This window comes from Patagioenas fasciata, chromosome 4 (genome assembly GCF_037038585.1).
Source record: "Patagioenas fasciata isolate bPatFas1 chromosome 4, bPatFas1.hap1, whole genome shotgun sequence".
NCBI classification, from domain to species: domain Eukaryota; kingdom Metazoa; phylum Chordata; class Aves; order Columbiformes; family Columbidae; genus Patagioenas; species Patagioenas fasciata.
In genome coordinates this window covers 78,016,546-78,038,714 of record NC_092523.1, presented here as the reverse complement: position 1 = coordinate 78,038,714, position 22,169 = coordinate 78,016,546, and the positions used below count along the sequence as shown (strand labels likewise).

Sequence of the window (22,169 nt, the reverse complement as noted above, 5' to 3'; positions counted from 1 at the left end):
ATGGAACATGGTATTTTCCCTTTTCTGCACATGTAAAAAGAGCAGACTATCTTGCCAAGGTTAACTGTACAATCTTGTTAGGCTTCTATAGATTTCATTAATGCCTCATAAAAGAGAATCGATTAAACTCCTTGCATGCCGATATTGAAAAAAAATGACCTTTCGATTTACTCTTTAAGATACAAAAAAAAAGAAACTTAATCAATAGACATCATCAAAATTCCTCTGATGAGAGGTCCTGAAACAAGGAGTTTACATTAAGAATTCTTCAGAGAAGTTACGTTCCTAGTCTGAACTCCTTCCAATGGGACTGTTCCTGATCCTATTGGGAAACTTTGGTGGAACTGCTCATTTTAGGCCACTACCTTGCAAAGCTGCGTATTAGCGGTGTGGGATTGCTCACACACTGAAACACAGACTTCTGCAGATGCGTCGTCACACTTCAAAGGTTAATAGGACTGCTCACAAGAGATGGGATTTTTACAGAATTCTGCCTTCGCTCCCGTCTATGGTTTAGATTTTCCTTTGACATTTTTCCACGGGTATGAAACCCTGCAATGCTTAAACTGACTTTGCGGTTCCTTTTATGTAATTTACAGCTTAGCGTACCCTGCAAGCACACCAGATCTCAGCATCCCATCAGGACACCCACGGATGACAAACAGCTCTGCCCTGGCAGCAGCATTAGCACTAGAAAACAAGGGGCTCATCCATGGCCTTTTCATTGAGACTCTCAATCTCCCTTGCTCTGAATTCCTCAGCCAGCTTGTAGGATCCCATTTTATGTTGTCTTTGGGTTTTACAGCCTCCTCTTGCATCCAAAGATAATGATGATGCTCTGATATCTTTCTTTAGTGGCTAGGTGGAACAATTCAGAAAATTGTTCTTAGTGCTCCCCTCCTATTTCTGCAAGATTTCTCAGGGGGATAAGGAACAGCCTCACATAAAACAAAACAGACCCCACCACCAAGAGATAACCTGATGGCAACATTATTTTTCCTGTCTTCTTTTTAAGCTACCTCTGTTATTTAATACGCCTCATAGCCATATTATTATAGATAACCAACATATGTAATGACACATCTATTTAAAAAGTGTCTCTCTTGTGGTTTTGAAGTGGTTGGTAAATACACACTACTCTGCTCCCCAAAACATATCTTTTATTTAGCCAGAGGATCAAAACACCACCTTTGTTCAGCCTCAAATCAGATAAGTTTGTTCCCATCCCAAGTTTTCATGCAAGAGACAAGAATGTTTAGTCTATACCTTATATTTATAAACATGTATATTGGGGGAAGCGGGTGCTTTAACTTCTTTATACAGTGCAGTGTTTGTCTTACCACTCATGAAAATAAATACCATAGTGTACTCAAACCCGGTAATTCTCTAAAGAAATTTAATTTTTTGCACGGTTACTAATTAATATTTGAAACCACAGGTTGATTTTTGTATGTTTTGATTTTCTGTTGCCTACTTTGAGAGAAGACAATAAGGAAAATCAAGGGGTTTTGTTTCTGGTTTTGCAAATAAGCTCTAGGATGATCAAAAGTGAACAGTCACTGCTGTAGCTAGAAAGACAGCCTGGATGGTACCACGACCTGCTGAGAAAAGTTCATCCGAGGTTTTTATCAGAAGTGAGGTGATGTTCAGAGAACAAACAACTGCAGAGAGAGACGGCAACGTGAACACGCAGCCTTTTCGTTTTAATTAGGAAGTCTTTGCAGAGGTTTGCATCAGTGGGGTTGTAGATGGCTGCAAAAACTTCCAAAGAAAATTCTCTTTTTAAAAAATACAATCCCAAAACAACTTGTGGGCATAAAACAGCATTTTAGGCAACAATTGCCATTTGTGATGCCTGTCTTTTCTTTAGGCTCTCTTAAGCAGGACAAGATCTTGTAAAGATCCTAACATTTTTCTCCTCATTTTGATGGCAAAGAATCTCTTTGTTAACACCAGGATCGCTCTCTGATGTACTTTGCAGTGTCTGCTCCTTTTTTTTCCCCTCTTTCTCTTTATTTTCTAAAAGCATTCTTAGAGTCATGGAAATTTTGTCTGTCCAAACAGATGAGATAGAAATCTCTCCCCCATGAAAAGAGCCTTAGAGGAATGGTAACTGTGAACAACCCTCAGCTGGTGCAGGACTGATGCACTCACTGAACTTGCGGAAGCCGTGTTGGTTTACATGAAATAAGAGGTTCAGATGGATCTGGGAAGTCTGGCTCTTCCACTTAGGAAGTTCACCTATCTGAGCACCATCAGGAGTCTGAAAAACTAGAGCCTGTGGGCTGAAATTTATTAGGATCAGATGGGGCTAAGTGGCATAGACAATTTACCTGTGCACCTAAATACAGTTACATATATTTATAAGCATAAATATACCAGCTGGCATCCATTTCCTCACTAATTAAAACACCTTTGTCTGTTTCAGATTCCAGACCTACACTGCTACAGCTACATGGTTTTCATGCACACAAGTCATACCTGGTGGCCTTCAAATAATGAAAACTTGATATTGCACAAATCCTCATTAATAATTTTTGATCCTATAGGAAGGCTTGTGCTGCCAAATAGATAGCTGTTGAAATATAAAGGTCAGATCATCTAATATTAAACAAGCCAGCATTTGATAAACAACCCAGAGCACAAGGCAGGACTGAATTTTGAAGCTGGGGCTCTTCATTCTTGCAGGTAAGTGCATCTTCCCAAATACTATTTCATGGTCAGCAAGACATTTCCTCAGCAAGAGACTTGCATGAGCCTTTAAGCTGGGTTTGTGGGAAGGAAACACGCAGGCTTACATAAGCTATTTCAATCCAGCAATTCCTTGTGGTTAGGTAATTATATATACTAATAACTTCACAATGACAGTATCTGGATGTAGCCTCCACAAACACATAACAAAGCAATTTAACATTGTTTGTGCACTCCAACGTCCTCAAGCAATGACTCACACTTCAATGCAAGTTCTCATGCTACAGAAAACTAAGAACTGATTTTGCAAAGTTGAAGTCCCAAAGTACTGCATTCAGGAACTGCTGAAATCTCTCTAGAGACAACAACCTGCTACATATTTTATATTCACATCTCTACCAATTGTAGCTCTATATTCATAGGTGTGCATAGGATGTTGACAGGGACACTTGCTACTGATCACAAGATGATGACACCACATGTTATTATACTGATCAAAAATAGTGACATATCTTAAGATATTGACCAACCAAAAGCAAGGCAATGTTAGATGAATTCTGATCAAAGACCCTTTTCTTTTTAAGAACTGCCTTACGTAAAACCTCCTCTGGTACATTTATTTTCTAATATGCACAAGTGATAATACATTGGCCACTATTTGTTTTTCAGATGTCACCTCAGAAAACAAACAATACAGGAGTTTTTACCTTACACTGTGGGTAAGAGTTACTTTGCTCAAACTAAACTTCAGTAGCTGATAAAAAGTAATCAATAGTGTTTCAAGATTAATTTTGACCTTACAGACCATGTGGCAAAACCAATTCCCCACTAATGTACTTCCATGGAAGTGCTTAAGTTCATGGTTCAAAACAAGGAACTTCAAGAAAAGCAACCAGGCTTTCTTTCAATATACAGTGAGAATAAACAGAAAAAGCAGCAAATACACTAGAAATTCCTAATATTCTTTAGTCATATAAGAGCCCTTTCCATAACTTGGGAGTCAGAAATGCATTTGCACCAAATTCCAAAATGCCTTGGCATAGTAAGGGCAGAAACCTTGGGAAAATCGTGTTTAAATCAGGTGTGTTAGTGAGAGTAGACACAATCAGAGCATCCCAAAAGTTTTGCTTGATACAGGTTTTTGTTTGCATAAATGATTACATGCAGCCATTTATTGCCCTTAACTAGCTGCAGAAGATAATAATGGCAATTTAGTCTCCCAAAAAAAAACCCCTCTGTTAAGGCACTTAAACTGCTTTTTCCCTGTTCCTATCTGGGTCCTTTAGGATAAACCTGCTCCACCCTGCGCTCTGCCAGGGCTGCAATTAGTTTTGGAGACTAATCATTTATTCAGAGAGTGCAATGGCTAAAACATTTGAAAATTTATGTCAACTTCAGTGAGGGAATCCAACTGCAGAACAAGGGTAAAAAATACTGCCAAGTGAACACTTTTCAAATTCGTCTTTCAAAATAGTACTTCAGTTACTTTATTTCTTATTTTTCATTAGAGGTTAAAGAACGTTCCCTTTGAAAAATGTTTTGATTTACACAACTGTTCTTCAAGGTCTTTGTTTGGGGCTGGGGAAAATGACTTGAGGGATGATTATAAATCTTTTCCCAAAATTTCAAGGCCTTCCACTGAACTGGACAAACTCCACGCACAGTCTGAACTCACCAATATGGTTGAGTAGCCTCATGCAACCCCAAATATTCTGCAGTAGGCAGACTATGGGTCTCCTTTTCCTCTTTCTGTTTTAATAGAGGCTCAAACCTCCCCAGAAAGAGGGGGACACGATACATAATACAGGCTCATAGGTCCCACACCACTGCACCACAAACCTGGCTCCTGGTCGCCTTTGTTTTCAAAGTCCTTTAGGCACTTGAATTAGCTGCATAACCAGCTGCTTCTCACAGTTTTATGCAGTATATGGACATGCAGACAGATAAAAATAGTAAAGCTTCAAGAAAGGCAAAGAGTATTGGCATTGCAATGCCTTTTCCAATGTAAAATATTCACAGCTGTATTGGATTGTCCCATGTGAATGTGAATGGCATCATTTTATTAGCTCCAGCATAATTCAATCACGTAGTTTTCCCAGCTTATGAAAGTGTATATATTTACTTTTTTATAATCAAATGCAATAATGATTTTTTTAAATAACTTTCAGGCAAAGCAGTGCAAGATAATAGGAAAGAACATATGGGAAAAGTCACTTTTGACCTATGTTTTATCCTTAAAACTCAAAAGTGGATTCAGTATTAAAATCAAAGCACTCTAAGTAGATTGTGAAATATTCAGAGCTGTTATTATTGCCTGATTTATGTGTGCTAGAGACCAGATTATTCAGACTGGTTTCACAAGCAATATGTTAGTAAACAGGATTTTGTTTGGTAATTATATTAAACATGTCCATATAAGCTTGGAATTAATTACAAATGGTACTTTACTGTACTTGCTAAAAGCACTAAATAACAAGAACTAATGATGGCAAAAAAGGTCTTCTCTCATTCTTAATAAAGCTTTCCATGTGAAAATCTGTCAACATGAAAAAGTTACTGCTTGTCATTAAAACCAGGCTTCAGTTCAGTAACATGTTTACATGTTGTGTTCCAGAAGGGGAAGAAAATGCAATTGAATTACTATCCTTAAAGCCTGTGGTTTGCAAACACACAATCTGCTCTGGGCATTCTACTGATGTCAACTCCTTCAGCTTGGGAAGACAAAAAAATGCAAGTTCAGCCTCGTAACACATTTGAGAGTTTTGTGCTAGCACCGCGATTTGGTAAGAGTTTAAGTGAACCTTTCAGATGTATTTGCAAAATGTTTGCAGTGGGTATGCCTGCCCACATCAGGCATTTAAACTCTACTGTCAGTACTTGTACAAGGTTTCACTGATGGATGAATAATAGCAAGAGGAGGTGGAAGAGGTTGCAGCAACACGTCACTGTGCTTGGTGCACGTCAGTAAACGACTAATTATCCCTCTGTTTCCAGCTCTCACATTAACTTACTAGCAGCCCTTTGCCTTTCTCCACAATGGCTTTATAGCACAAGATCTATTTTCAAAGCAGACTTCAAAGTGACTTCTCCGAATTAGACCGATAGCCAAACCGGGTGCTAAACTGGGCTTCAGTGGCTCCCAAGACCACGGTAGTAGGACCTCAGACTGCTGGTTGCTTTTGAAGACGAATAACAAGCTCATCACCTGTCATGCTTCTCTTTACCAAATATGCGTTGTATTCTCAACCCTCTTGTTGATACACTGAAATGGGTGAATGTTCTTTCCTCTGCCAATGGTTAACTAGAATTTAAGGCCATAGGCATTTTTTCACACTGCTGTAATGAGACATATTTCCTAAATAGCCAACAATAACCTTTTTTTTTTCCCCATGGCAACCCAGTGCTCCACATAACTAAGCATCTTACCAACTTCAATACAAACTTTTCTCAGAGAAGGTCAGAATAATTTAACAATAAAGAGCCAAGCAGATATGCAGCTCTGTGCTGATCCTGTGCTACAGAAGCCTGTACACTAGATTTGTTAATCGAGCTTTAATTCAGAAACCTGACACTCTCTGCTTTTCTTGTAACCATTTTTGTTTCTTGTTAATGCAGCCAGATGGCAGCTCCAGTTTGATTACAATTCTCCCTACATTAATGTGAACTCTTCATCTTACTACTATCAGATGACATTTGCTTTCCTTAATGTACATAGTTTTAGAAAAATTACAGAAGTGCTATTGCTGTGTTACATGAAAAATTCCAATGCACATTTAGCTGATACAGCATCAGCTGCTGTTTAAACTGGGCTTAGCTAATGGACTTTTAATGTCACTGGGGTTATGTGCAGTTACTGGCTATTAGCAGGAATGGACCCTTTCTATAAAAATCACTTTTCCTCAAGTGTGTTGTTTGAACATTCCTTCCTCTGATTTAGTGACTGTCACCAAATACAAAACAAATGCAAGGACACTGGAATCTACTGTTATCTTTAAAACCAACTTAACCTCAGCCTGGCCTCCACAAGCGCAATATGTGTTCTGCATTGGTACTAGTGGACATAAAACTTTAAAGACAAAAGACTGATTTTTTTTTTCTTGTCTTGCTGTGGTGAGTAAATCCCAAGCACTCCAGCAAAATTAATTGGAAAGCAAGCAAAGCTTGATCGAGGTACTGCCATCAATTGATTTCCCTAAGAGAAAGGATCTTTGCAGTGAAACCAAGTACTCATAAAATAAGCTCATGAGTAATACATAGCAGATGAATAGTCCACGCAATGTCACTTTGTCATTTTAATTCAGCTTTCTTTGCAAATGTTTCTTATAAATGCAAATTTAAGTCTTTCCTCTTGAGACTACAAAACTATAGAAATGTTTATAAAGCAAGTAAGTAAATTAGGACTTCAAAAACATATTTGGAGGTTTTTATCTAATAGCCATATTTACTACAAAGAATTTGTATATAACATTTAAGGGGAAAAAATGCATACAGAAATAGTGCAGGACAAGCAAAGGACAAAAGCTAACAGACCTGAACAGTTTTGCCTTTTCCAGTGCTTGGGAAAAGCATATGGCACTTCTCATTCTACTGCCTAAAGCAGGGTAATAAGCACTTTTGTCATCGGCTACCAGGTTGCATTTCTAACTCAAGCCTTCGAAGCCCATGCTTTTAGTAGTAGAGGTCTTTAGTTCAAAGATGACTGATTGCTGAGGCAGGAAATTGCCGTATAATAGATATTTATGTGGATATCTGCCTACAGTTGGTGACATTTGGCTGTCAGTGTTCTTATCCGAAATAATGTGACAAAACCCAAGAGAAAAAACATCTACCTGGAAGAATCTCACCAACATGTTTTTGAGTGAGACACTCAATCTCTCTACAGGAAAGAGCCACATTGCTACATGTAAAGGAAACAGAAAATCTCAAAGTTATTCAAATTATTGAGCTTAAAAAAAAAAAAAAAAAAAAAAACAAAAAACCTTGCCAGTAAAAAAGATCAAGATCTGTCCATCCTAGAGTCTCACTCTACTGTGTCAACATATTTTTAACACAGAGCCGTATCAGCTTCTGCCATGTGCTGGGTTTGAAATTAATGGAGCTAGATTTGTTGGCGGTCATAACGTGGCCTTGTATAGTGTAAGTCTGTCCTTGTATAGTGTAAGTCTGTCCTTGATGTAGGCACTAGGGATTTAAAAAAAAAGAAGGAAACCAGTAGTGAACCCACACCTCCCAGTACTGAACTTTGTAGCTACAAACTTTCTGGTTACTTAGAAACAAAGAAATTAGGAACTTCCTATTTGCTACAGCACAGCTATTTTACACGAGGAAGAGAAGGAAAAGCAGCACTGCATAAGAAGTTTGCTGCATTTTATTTGAGAAAGGAACTGAAAAAGTTACCCTCACCTTCAGAAACTGGTGAGGAAGCACAAAGGAAGTCCCTAAAACTACGTTTACAATGTCTGCATGGGAGGAATGTGTAGTGGAGGTAATGACTTGCCAAAAACTAGTGCAGCTTTGGGGCCAAAAAGCTTAGAGAAAGGAAAACTAGTATTCCATGAACCAATTCAGTGAGATTTTCAGCGAGCGACAACAGTGCAGCGACACATTCTTCACAGTCCCATCCCTTAACCAGACAGATTTCCAGTTTCCACAATCAACTCTGATTTTCAGATCTGAAGTGACTGAGTTTGACAGGGGAAACTCCGTCTCCTCTTAGTTGAAAGCAACACTGAGTTTTGTCCTCACCCTGAAATGAAGACTGTGGATTACTCCCAGTAATTACCTGCACTGCAGTCAGTGTAGGTAAATCCAACACACGAAAACAGAATTAGTTTCGCTTGCTATTCTGTCCCACTTCTTATTCCTCAATTTCAGTACAACTGAACTGCAATTAACCTCATTCACTGAGACCATGTCATTATCTTTGCTCACTATGTAAACTTTCCAGTATAAACACATATGTTCGGATTGGATAAGACAAGTGATGTATTTAGACAATAAATAAATACACCATATCATACAAGTGCAGCAATTCATGTTGCAGATACTTTTTTAGCCAATTTATGGTTAGAATATAGCTCTCGAAGAAGCCCTGAAATACTAATAATCCTGTGGTGATCACTTTTCACTGCTTCACATGAAATATGCTAAATTAGAGAAAAAAAAAAAAAAAATATATATATATATATATAATGCCTGGGGAACATCTATCAATTCAAACAAGTTTTCAAAATTACTCCAAAAAGTCAACTTCATTTGGCAGATGATTCGAGGCTTACTTGCACATTTCCTAGCTGATGAAATTCAAGATTTCTCAAACAATTGCACCCAGCACTTGGGAGACCAAGAAAAACGCAAGCTTTCCTTTTTCTCAAAGGATACACTGTTAATCCACAGAGCTTAACGTTTCAGCCTCTCACTCAATATGAGACTAAGAAATAAAGCTACTTTACTTCTCAAAAATAACTAAAAAGGGATTGGCAAGAGCTACCTGACAAGAAAACATCCAGCTGTTGCCAGGCCGGTAAAACCTATCTGAGCTTCTTAGTACTATTGTTGATAATGTTACCTCAACAAGAGAAAAATAGATACTGATTTAATTGCCTAGGCAACCTCATAGCTTTAATGACTCGTAACGCAACGGGGTCTTTTGGAGCGTAAGTCGCTTATTCAGATGAATGAAGTACAGTTGAATAAGATAGTCCTGAATTGCAGATTAAACCCAAATGAAACAAAACAAGCCAAGGCAGTGATCCTTATCCCGTTTCCAACAGTGCTGCGGTCACCTGCCGGATCTGCTCTTGCTCTTCCAAATCTGAGATAACACTGTGGATTTCACTGGGCAGAGCAAATCCTCCCAAACTGCTGCCACCATAAAGTCAGGGCCTCCAGCCGGCATCCCTTGTTCTGAGCAACAGCACATGGGTTTGCCCTTCCATCTTGTACACTTATTTCTAGATACCAGCAGATATAAGATATAAAGAAATCAGTGTTGAGAGCCAACAAATTTGATATTGGGAAGGCACCTGAGAGCCTTCAAAGTAGCATTCCCTTCACAGCATCATCTATGAGGTTGTTAGACAAGAACGTGGGTGAATTGGAGCACCAGGGTCTTGGATACTCAGAAGCCTTGAGTTTGCATTTTGGCTTCCTTACACATTTGCTTTGCACCCTTAGGCAATTTACCTTATAACTCTCCACCAAATAGAGATAAATATAGTTGTCCTCCCAGTCCAACAAGATGAATTGAAGATTGAATAGTTTATGCAATGTGACAAATAAGAGTCTACCATTGCCTCTAGTAGCGCAAACATGTAGCAAGGCCATCCTAAAAATGCAACTGTGTGTCCCACATGGGAGGTATCACCAGCCAAGATGAGCATACACAGTTTTTTGGCTGTCTCTTGTCTGTCCTGCCTGCACAGGACTCATAATGAAAGAAAGAGAGAATTTGAGGAGGTGCTGATGCTTTGCAGCATCACGTCCTGACATACAGGACATCCCTGCCTTGATGGGGTTATTGCACAGTCGTGCAAACTAGAGCAGCACTGCTCATGTGTGGGAAAGAGTGAAAGTACTTGCTTAAATCCAGCATTGCCTGCCCTTTCCTGGCAGCACTAAGGACATGTCTGGCACCACTGAGAATCTAGGTATCCATCTCGATCTGCACCACAATAAAATTGGTGTTATAAAAAAAGAATAAGAGAGAGCAAGACCTATCTGAGCAAGGCACATATAATATGTGCCTTCACCAGTGTTCAACTAGGATGGTAAGTGAAGTTTGACAGTGAAGTTGAAATGTGTGGAAAAATGGAAATGAAAATTGTTATTGTCAGAAGACTTTACAACTTTTAGGATTTTTTTTGTTTTCACTGAACACCTAACAGATTTTCAGAGTGGGTAAATAGAAAGTGTTTGACCAGGGAGGTAAATATTTGCGGCTTTACTGACCTTTTGACTAAAATAACTGAATCTTTTCTGGTTTTGATTCAAGTTTCTTGTTTGTTTTCCTACCTCCCCTCAGTAAATAAGCAAAAAGGCCTCACTCTCTGTTTGTTTGTTTCCCCTGAAATTTTCCATGTTGATAAAAAGGACATCTGTAAGTGAAATTATTTTGCATTGAGCTTTCCTTACCCAGCCCAAACTTTCAGATTATAATGTACCAGGCTATAAGAGGACTCCCCCAATCCTTGGTCTTTGATGAATTAGGAGGAAATCCCATGTTTCCTGCTTAACATACGTGTCGTTTGAGTTGGAGTCATAAAAGCAAACAGGAAGGTGTTCTAGTGATGGCTACCGAGGGGGGAAGCTCTACATGAGCATCTCTGGGGTTACTGAAAGCTGGGGACAACAACAGTATTAAATAAATCCTCTCCCTGTCACATTGCTGGAGTTTGAGGTCAGGGTGTATGCACAGGACCCCATTAAATTAAAAAGAGGGAAACAAGATACATGCAAAATTAAGGGGAATTTTCTTGTTCAGTGTAAGCTTCTTTAAAACTGTTTCCCTTTTAGCATAATATCAAATGCTTGCTTACAAATGATGCAAATTAAGTCTTTCTTTGCATACAGTTTGCCTCCCAGAAGACTTAATACCATTTCCTTCAGATCGCCTCTTGGATAATGTTATGATGGAAAGCTCCAGGGGCGTCTGCTCCTGAGACTGGACTCTACCGAGCACACACAAACAATCACTTAAAACACCACCGTCCCTTCAGTCCTTGGAAGCAGTTATCACTGAACTGTGCCTCTGCACAACACTATTCTGCCGCTACGTTGACGGAGTTTGTAGCCAACTGGAAAACTGCTTCTTGTCTCTTATCCCTTGCGTTTAATCCTTGACTTAAGCTTTAAAAGCTTGTGCTGTTTTCTACCGCTGAGTCAAATATGAAAGCAAAGATAGCTAATGAAAATAACAGGCGATGCAATTACTGCTTTATTGGCACCGATGCCAAGATTGCCGCCTGCTAAACTTGAATACCTCCACTGGGTGGCTAACAAGATGTGCACTTCAAAAACCAGCACAACCCTCTCTCCACTTGAAAGGGAGGAAAGAGGGAATGGGAACAGGAATGCCATTTTTTTCCTACAGTTACATATATATATATAGTTACGTGAAACACATTGCAGCACAGGCTGAGCACCCATGACTAAATTAACCTTTATTTCAAAGATAGCATCCAGTGACGTGTTTTCAATGACAAACCAATGATCTGAACATTTGAGACTCACATTGAGTTGAATCCCCTTTGACTAAATTGCATCAAACTATTCACTACTTTAAGCAATGCAAATTAACCCAGGAATTCCCCTGTGCAACAGCAATTAAAGCAGATTTTTCAGATAAGCTGCACAAGCAAATTTTGTGCCTTTTTCCAGAGAAGGTAACCAGAACTGATTCCTCAAAAGTCCAGTGACTAGAAATCCAGAAAGACAGCAGAAAGTAACCAACATAGCCATACACTATACACTTAGCTGGCAGCCAAAAATAAATGTAGCTTCACATTTCAAAGTATAGTTCTCCTTAGTGTTTTATGTATACTCCAGAATCTGGTTGTATACTGTATAGAAATATTGAATTGTTATCCTAGTCAGTCTGGGCTCCTCTCACCTTCCATAGGAACTGATGTTGCACTGGATCCCAGTCAACTGAACCATGCAGACTGTGCCTCAAAACACCACTTACACACACACACAAAACTATAAAAAAAAATAAAGGCATTTACGTGAAAACATCTAATAAATATAATCCACATTTTCTCCTCTCTGGCTGCACAGACCAGCTATGGAACCAATTTGCCCAGCCTTGGCATGGAGTTGTGTTCCTGTTTGCAGATGTACTGTATTTGGAAAATTAAATTAGGAAAATCTCTTTAATATGGTTAATGCTGTTTCTTGTTTCTGAGTGTGGATGTCACATACAAAGCTGGTCCCAAAATATAGTGAACAACCAGGGTTTTGAGGCCATTATCAAAGGAAATAAAAGAAATAAAAATGTTGTGTGCTGAATGATCCACATAAAACGATTAAGTGTAAACATGCACGACAATTGTGGAAATGTTTAGATACGCTCATGCACTCTTACTGTACAGAGGAATAAATGACACTGACAGTAATGCTGAAAAGCCATCAGAAGAGGGCTGTATTTGATGTATATACTTTTTTCATAGCTAATACAACTGGTTGCTGGAGCTGGAGGAAGAGGAGTCCAGATTCTGGCTCTGGTGTTCTGGGAAGGAACCGCTTCTCCAGACAGATCCATCCGTTTTATCCTTTCCTAAATGGCATCTCAGTCAGCAAAGGAAACCCAGTGGCTGTTCTGCTTTCAGCAAAGTCTATTGCAGTAATAAAACGCTTCTCAGGGCCACGATGGGCTACCACATCCAGCCCAAACTCATCAACGTCACTGAAGTCTGCCAGAGCACATCGCTTTAAAACAAATTAATGTTCCAAGTGGGTTTATCCATTCACAATGAAATACTACTTGGCCTTCACTTTACTAATACAAATACTATTACACCCACATGATCAAGTACAAGCAGTCCACCGATGCATCAAGATAATTAAGTTCTTTTCCCCCTTTTTTCAAACAAGATATATTTAGATATTTAATTAAGAAGTGCATCCCCAAAAGGTTAGTAGATTCACATGTTATATTTCACTTTTTCCACACCAAGCATTTTCAAACTGCTGCTGTTGCTAATACAGACCATGCTGGGGAAAGACAAATATCTGCACATATGGCTCTTTTACAGTTTTCTTTTTAAATTATCACTTGGATTTAATTAGATTTGAGGGGTTAAGCATTAAAAAAATGTAATCTTTTGTTGTAAGGGAATAACCGAAACAAAGACTCATTAATATGCAGCCCCTGTAACTTTTTTATCCACCTCCTATGCCATCATTATTAGCCCATAAAGCTGTCTGAACCATGACTGTCATTACAGATAGACAGCCTGACCCTTCCTCTCGTCCCATCTACCCCCCTAAAAAGATGAGCACCACAAGACAACTTCTTCAAACACTCTTAATGCCCAAAGATGGGAGAGTAGGGCGAAAGTAGTAGTTCTCTCCTGATAACAGTGGAAAAATACTTAGCTTCAGATAAGCACATAAGAAATGCTAATAAAACAAAAAAGTGTATTTAGCTCTGCTAAGAAGCTCACAGGATGATACTGAGATGTAGTGACATGAATGTCTCTACCAGGGAGCGTGGGGGTTGCTCCATCCACTACTCACTGAGTAACTTTATTTTCCATGAAGAAATGGAAAAGGAAGGCATGAAAACAGAAGCCCAGCAATGTTCACTGTTTCCTTATCCTGCTTCAAATGGTAAGGATGGTTGGGGAATGGAGAAGAAAAGCAGAACATGAAAAAGTACCAGCAGCAAGTATTGGAAAAAAAAACGTACACATCTTCTTTCCCTTCCCCTCCTTCGTTTTAAATCATAACTGTGTTTGCTGCACAAAGACAACAGAATACAGAGATCAGTTTGGAGTGTAATTTCCACATGTCCTATTTCTATTGCTCTCAAAGGAATGCAATCAAAAAGAGTAGAGGGATGTTCATAATTAGAAGGAGACAGACTGAATGGAGGATTACTTCATTAAAATAGCTTGGGTAAGAACAATATCAATGCTTATACATTTTTGGAAATGTGTAAATAAAACAGAGGGAAAACTTCGCCTGGTGCTTTATGATGAGAAAACTTCCTGAAGAGGGCATAGTTAAACTGTTGATTCATTGAGTCAATGAAGCACTACATACACATACGTGAAGATTCCCTCAGCAAACACCAACCAAAATATCCTTCAACTCTGGGAAAGGTGCCAAAACCTGGTCTGCAACCAAATTCTGTGCCTGGTCCTAACAAATGGGAAATTAAAATAAAAGCATGTATGGAAAAAACAAGTCCAAGACGAATGACTGTATCCCAACCACGTTCCCTGGATTTTCCACTCCGTTGTGAAAGTTTATCACACACCACACATCAGAAAGCATTGCTGAAGAGCTCTCTGTCCCATCCTGGGTGTCCTGTGACCCACACATGTGCCACCCTTCCCAGCAGAGGTGCAGGGGACCTGGTTCCTCACGGTCGTGGCATTTCTGTCCCACAGCGTTGTGCTATGAAGAGTATGAGTGAAAAGGAGAAACCAACTGAAAGCATGGGGTATCAAACAGCCGAGCACAGGGATCCTCTCCTCTCTTTCATGCTCAGACCATCTGTCATGTGAATTACGTGTCCTGCCAGCAGGGCGGGCAGGCTCCTTTCTGCTCCACATCCAACTATCTGAGAGGACCTTTCGTGTTCAACATCCCCCATCTACACAAACAGATACATATGCACTGACAGCCAGGTCTGCATACACATGGCACCATTAAAACCTTTAAATACATGACGTCAAACCTGTCTTATCTCAAACACGAAACAGACTGGTGAAAGGAAATGGTGGTATACAAGATACAGAAGAAATGTGACATGATGCATAAGGCATTTTTGTACTCTCATTCACTGCTACCTCTTTCTCCTGGCCAGGTTTCTGGATCTTCCTGAGTGTGTGACTCTGAGGACAGAGTAAGTATCAGTGGCAAACAGATTAGCACCATATAGACATCATGTACAATGCATCCAGCCCACCAGCAGCAAACCTATGGCTCCCAAAAGCCTGCCAGGGGCACTTGGAGTCAGAGTGACCTGCACTGCTCTCCTGTCAGAAAGGCCAGGGAGGAGTGAGCTTTGAAACGGCTGGGTGAGAGCACAGGGTCAGATCTGTGCAGTCGTCTCAAGTGCCTCTCCACAGAGATGATGGGGGGGGAAACCAAGCATTCTTCCACTTGCATTATACTAATAACTCCAAACCAAAGCTTTGGTGCATATTATTATTTTTGGTGACAAATATGAAAAAAAATAATACTAATCTACAAACAATCAACCCAGCAAAACAGCTTCTAAATTTCCCATTCTCTTGCTAACCACATAACTAGGATTTCCAAGTGCTTTGATGAACCCACACATCCTTGTTATGCACAGCTCTGCCCACATGCAGCAGCAACCTCTCTCTCTCTCTCCAGTGCTGAGGAGGTTGTAGGAAAGTATTTCCCAGCAAAAGCCACCCATTTCCACTTTAGGTCTAACTCCTGGGAAGAGTGGGGAGAAGCACCGAGAAAGTTTATGCAGCATCAGCTCGCAGGAGGAAAAGCCTCCTGCCCTGGCTGTCTGTGACACACTGAGCCAGGGCTTTTTGTGATGCTCTCAAAACATCATTAAGCACGCACTGAGAAGCAAGACATTTTCACTCGGAAAGGGAAATTTACACATTTACACTCGGAAAGGGAAAACAGATCTAGACGTACTCCAGAACCCCCAACAAGGGAGCGGAACAAAAATTTAAAAAATAAACACAGAAACACGGTAACTCTCTACGGGTATATCACGTTTTAGGCAGGAAGAGAAAGGTGCAAGGGGGGTTCAGGAATGACCAGCGCCAGTAGAGCCCCGGGCAGGGCTGTGCGGCTGCACAGGGACCCCCGCCCCGCACCTGCCTTTCCCACGCACCTCGCCAGCCCGCCGGGCACCCGACACCGCTCCCCGCCGGCCGAGGGGCTCCTTCAGCCCAAACCCCTCTCCGGCCTCCCTGTCCCGCTTGAGAACAGAGTGCTGGGAAACGCCCGTCCCGGCCAGGCTCAGCAACCGCAGACTCGACCCGGCGAGGGCGACCAGAGCCCCCAGACCCCGGCGGGGTCCGTGCATGCGGAGGAACGCGTCGCTTGCACATATACGCGCAGAAAAGAAAAAACCGGCACAAATTCGCGTGTTCAGCCCGCACACAGAAGATGCCCCAGCCCCTCTCCAACCACCGTCTGCCTTACCTTGCGCCGCGGAGCCGGGGCGGCTGGCCCCCAGGATGGCCAGGGCGGGGAGCACCAGGGTCTGCAGCAGGTATCCCAGTCCCGGCCCGCAGCGGGCCGCCGTCCCCTCCAACCCCTTCCCCATGGCTGGAGTAGGGAGCGAATCTCGCAGAGCCGCCGAGCTTTTCGCTGCCACCTCTTGCCTCCGCCGGCTCCGTCCCGGAGGGAAGCGGAGGGGTGCGGAGCGGCGCGGAGCCCCCGCGAGGTGTTCAGACTGCGTGGGGGGCGACGGGGCGAGGGGCACCGCTCGTAGCGGCGGGGCAGGGGCGCTGCATGGCCCCGCGGAGGGGCGCGGAGCGGCGCGGAGCCCAGCGGAGCGCTGCCTTCTTCCCGCGGGCGGCTCGGCGCGGCTGCCTCCACCCCGGGGGTGGGCGGGGGCCGAGGCCAGGGATGGAAAGAGGGGGCTGCGCCGGCCGCCTGCGATAAAATGCGAGCCGGAGAGAGGAGCAGACCCAGAGGGAAGGGGGCGGGGGAGGCTGGGAGCCACCCGCTGCAGAACCGGCCCCCTTTCGTCTCCCCCGCCCGCGCCCCCTGCGCGCACACCCGCGGGCACACCGGCGCACACATGCTAGTTCACACACATGGCAGTGCACGCTTGCACACACACCGACATACCCCCACCCCAGCACCCCCAGGCCGTGCAGCCGGAGAAGCTCCAGGAGCCAGGGCTGCACCAGCGAACCCCGCTGCACCCTTAGCTCTCTCTCGTCCCCACATGGTCCTTAGGGGCCTAGCACCCCCCACACCCGCTCTGGGGGGCTGCCTGCTCCCATAAGCGGCAGAGTGGGGGACAGGGGTAGAGGCAGCACCAGGAGGCAAGTTGGGGAATCCCCCAATCCTGCAGAACATCTCCCCATTTACCCTCCAGGGTCTCTCTCTTAAGGATGGGGTTGCTACCTGACCGACCTTACCCTTACACCCCCAAAAAGGTCTGCCCAGCCTCTGCTGTCACCACATGCCCACCAAATCTCACTCAAAGATATGGCAGTTCCCAAATCTCAGGTTTGCTGCTCAACCAGGGCTTGCTTGGGTTTTACAGCTGCTTTCTAGGGCTTGTTTTGTTTTTAAGCTGCCTTTGCCAAGCTTAGTCAGACTGTCTCTGGCCATGACCAGACCCAGTTTCTCACACACTATGTTTACCAGTGCCAGAGGGCTGCAACCCTAGAGCCCTCATCACACCATAGTACTTCAGGGAGCATCGCTTTCTCCAGCCCAGAAGCTGCCCCAAGCAGGGCTGCTAGTGAGGAAAGGAGCCTTATTTTCCTCCAAATCATGGCTGGGATCTTCCCAGACATACCACCTTTGTCTTCTGCCCCAGCAGGAAAACAGTAGCAGCATTGGTGATGCTGCAGGAGGGTTTCCCAGGGGCCAAAGGAGCTGCCTGCCCCCCAGGGAGGCTCCATCCCACCTGGCCCCTGACTTTAATACCCTTCCCAGGGAATTATCCAGACCATTCCCTTCTCTGGGTTTGAGGGAGGGCAGGGTTTTTTTCTCCTCCACAGCAGCTGACACAAAGCTGCAGTGAAACAGGAAAGCAACGTTTCTCTTTTTTTTTTGTACAGGAACAAAGCAAAAAAAAGGGACAGATTTTATTCTGGGCAGTGCAACTGGGTATGCCTGGAAGGTACTTGGGAAGGGTGCATTTCAAGCCCAACAGGCTGATTTACCCAGAAAATCTAAACAGTCCTCTCCACTAGAGAACTCCAGCTCTCCATCTCCTGGCTGTACCACATCTTTTAAGGGAGCAAATCCTCCCTGCTTCAAACACTACAGCATAGTTCAGAAAACATTAAGGCTCCACCATAACCCATGAGCGAAGTCCTGAGGCTGTGTAAGCAGTGAAAGGGAAACTCTCAACTTGTAGCTGTGTTCAAAGGAGAATATGTCTCCCAAACAAGAGCTTCTTTGATTACACATGCTTCCCACACCAATCCCTGACCTCATGCTCCCCAGCTTTATGTCTCAGGATGGTGGTCAAGAGAGCGGTCCCCATGTATGATGTTTATTTGTCAGTTTTGCTGTAACTCTAAATATGGAGCATCTCTCATTGATGAGTATTTACTGCTTCCCCTGTGTTAGGGGAAATTTTGCAGAGGCAAGAAAAGAGACCCCTGAAAGATATCACATATGGAAGATGTATGTGTTGCAGCACCAGCTGACGGGCACATCTACTGCCACGAGGGATAGTGAAGGGAGGGTTTGCTTCTCCATTAAATGGAGTTAATTTATTTTTGATGTTTTGGGGCTTCCCAGGAGTAATACCTATAGTTCCAGGCTTAGTTTCTAGTTAGTAGCTCAGTGACCTCATTAAATAGGTCCATCCCAATTTCAAGATGATGTCCCCTGCAGCCCTGCCCAGGAATCCCTCGTGGCTGCCAACCTGTCAGCCTCTCTGCCCCAGAGTAGGTGTATGGGGGAGCATTGCTACTTTACAGCCACAGTGACAGAAGCAATGGCATGGGCATAGCAACCTCTCAGCTTGGGGAGAAAGCAAATCGTTTCCCAATACCTAAGGTGTGGAGGACAACAGAGGAACTAGGGTACTGCAGCCAGGAGTGTTCAGTAATCACTTTTCTACTGGAAGTAGAGACACCTTGACCTGGAGAAGATGGTTCAAGCAATGGCAACAAATAGCTAAATCGGGGTCTTCTCTGGAAAATGTGCTTTCAAATCCTTCTGTGTTTCATTATACGTAACAAAGGGCATCCAAGGATGCTCCCTGTGCCTGCATCAGGGAGATGCCTCAGAGGGTCCTCTGTGCACTGACAAATGGCACTTGTGCCTGGGCCATCCCTAATGCCACCATGCTGGATTTCACTGATTCAGGAGCCAGTCTGCCCCAGGGGCTCTTCACCTTTCTCCCTGTGAGATAAGCAGAATTATTATCCCAGCTTAATAAATTTCAGATTTGACACAGGAGTTAAAGGACTGAGATAATCCAGGGATTTGGGATTAGAAAGTGCAAATTGCCTGGATTTATTCCAAAAGCGTTCGTTTTGGTTTTGGGTTTTTTTTTTTTCCCCTGATAGAACCTGCCTGGAAAGGTGTTTTCCTGGCTGTTTAAATTAGTGACTTAAAAGTACATATAACAGAAGTTTATCTTTTTGTCACCTTTAATGTCCTTAAAAAACACTGCATACCCTTCAAAAACTCATCCAAAGCAAATATTAATCTCCAATTTCCATACTTAGACAAAAATATCAAGTGTCAAGCAGTTTGCATTGGAAAGTGGATTTAACAGCCTAAGAGGTGTTGCCTTAGCTAGTTTTCCAGGTAAGTCTGAGAAATCACAGCTCCAAACTAGATACCCACTGTAAGTGACTATAAAACCTAGGGTAACATTTAAAAGCTTTCTGTGTAACTTGTGTACTTACAGATATGTTTGTTTGTTTTCACAAAAGAGCTTTTTAAATGAGAGTTGGGTTCTAAATCAATACTTGAAGTTTTTCACCCCTGCTGTCAACTTAGGAATTTCAAGCTCTTGATAGGCAGTTTTTGAAAGCACAGAGCTGGTGAATTTAACTTCAGTGTATTGTATCACCCAAGCACCTAGAGTTGCAAAGCAATCGACTAGAAGGCATATTGGATCAGAAAAGTCCTATCAGCTTTCATAATTAATATTGTGAATGGTAGTATAGGCACCTATACTCTAGATGTTTTCTTAAAATCCTCTACGTTTATAACAGTTTATACAAATCTTAATCTAATTACAGAACTCAAAGAAAATTGATATTTCCTTTTGTTATGGCGGCACAGCTCAGGAGCATATTACTGCAACAATCTCCTCAATCTCCTTTGCAAAGAGTTGCAAAATTCAATGAATGGCTTTGGAGCAGAGGTACTAAGGTCCCCTGTGTTACGTGGGGCTTGAGAAACACCGGTTTGCACAAGGAGAGGAATCTCTTCTGTGCATTGGTAATTTTGAGTAAGGTTCAGTAACCCATCCTTGCACTGAGTGTTTTGTCCCCAGGCAGATACTGTCACCCCTGGACAACCAGCCTGAGGACTCATTTGCTACACAAAAGTCAGTAAGGGATGCAGATTCAGGCTCCACATCAGGTGATTATGTTTGATAGTCTCTCTTTCTGCCATGCTGCTCTTATTTTATGGCAGAGACCAGCACAACACAATCCAAAAAGCAGGTGTGTGACAAGCCTCTCATTTCACTGACATACATACCACAAGCTATCAAATATTGCAGTTTTCTCATTCAGTTTAGATAGCCAATTACTTCCTCTGTGGTTGCCTTGTGTGATGCTGTGGATCAGCAAATGAAACTATGCTTCTGGTATCTTATTTTTCAAGACCAACACAACCTTATTCCCAGTAAAAACTTTTCTTTTCCTGCTGGGAACTTGGTGGTGGGATTTGGTCCAAGGAAAATTTATTTCCTATCTAGTCAAATGTAGTAAAACAACTGCATTTTGGCTTCCAAAGTCACTACTTTGTTTGCTTGTTTATGGAACCAGATTGCCCAAAGTTCATCCATACGCATGCTCTATACGAGGGTGCTAAATTTTCAGTCTCGACATAATTTTAGCAAGATCATGGGTCAACATACATGTTACAACCCACAGAAACAGTCTAAACAGCATTTCGCCTCATAAAAACCATCACTAAACTGTGCTGCTCCACTTAGGAGGCCATATGATGTCCTGCTCCTGATGTCTTCTCATATGCACTTGCTCCCATTTGCTTAATACTTATGCTAATTAACAACTTTGTTGTCCTCATGATGTTTTTGACTAGCATGGCTCTTCATAACATCTGAAGAGAACGTTCCTGAACTAAAGAACCATTTCAAGTAATTACACTAAAGGTAGGGCCAAATTCTTTCCCTGTATTCATGCTGGTTAAAGTGCATATCTTGCTATTGTACCCTGATTTGTGTAAAATCCCATTGTAACGTGTGCAAGAGGATGCTGCTGGAACGAGGGATTTATGTGTCTTGGGAGCAAAGGTAAAACATTCAAAGCTGTTTCAGTTTCACTTTTGGTAGTCAGGGGCGCACCACATTATTGAGTGGCACGGGGACTTGGGCTCCTTGCCCATTTTTGAAATCTGTGTCCTCCAGCTACAGCCAAATAATGCATCCAAAGAGCTTTTACTTTCATGTGAATTTGCTGTAAACAGATCACAGATTTCTTATTTATTTATCCTCTCTTCACATTTGCTTGGTGAATATTTTCTCTGAACAGTTCCCGAGCTGTAGCTCATTCATGCACAATTCATCACGAGTGTTTGAAGTCAGGCATTCAAGCTATTTTCCTTACTGCTGCTGTATGATGCCATATCAAAACACTTCCCATCTACAAATATCTGCTAACACTTTAAAAATCCTGGTGATTCTAGTCTCTATACTCATTTGCCTGACTATTTCCTGCAGAAATACAAAAGATGAGACCTCCTGTCGGTTGGTGTTTGTTGGGAAGTGATGCGAGCGCTGGCGCTGCCTCCCAGCAGAGGGAGGTGTGAGACCCCGCTCTGATCTCCAACACACGGACGCAGAGATTTTAGGATCGGCTTCTCCTTCCCTGAGCATTTATCCGGGAGCAAACACCTCGGGGAGG

General features: G+C 42.4%; 1 protein-coding gene across 2 annotated transcripts in view; it reads right to left on the bottom strand.

Annotated features, from left to right (window-relative positions):
- The window catches only part of UNC5C (unc-5 netrin receptor C), a 229,656-nt gene extending 212,643 nt beyond the window's left edge, over positions 1-17,013 (bottom strand). The window contains exon 1 of one of the 2 annotated variants that reach the window (XM_065836227.2): positions 16,561-17,013. In XM_065836227.2, coding sequence (XP_065692299.2) covers positions 16,561-16,684 — 124 coding nt within the window. In that variant the 5' untranslated portion in view covers positions 16,685-17,013. The remainder of the gene's footprint in view (positions 1-16,560) is intronic. The other variant, XM_065836228.2, reaches the window with a different exon arrangement.
- Positions 17,014-22,169: the final 5,156 nt, after the last annotated feature.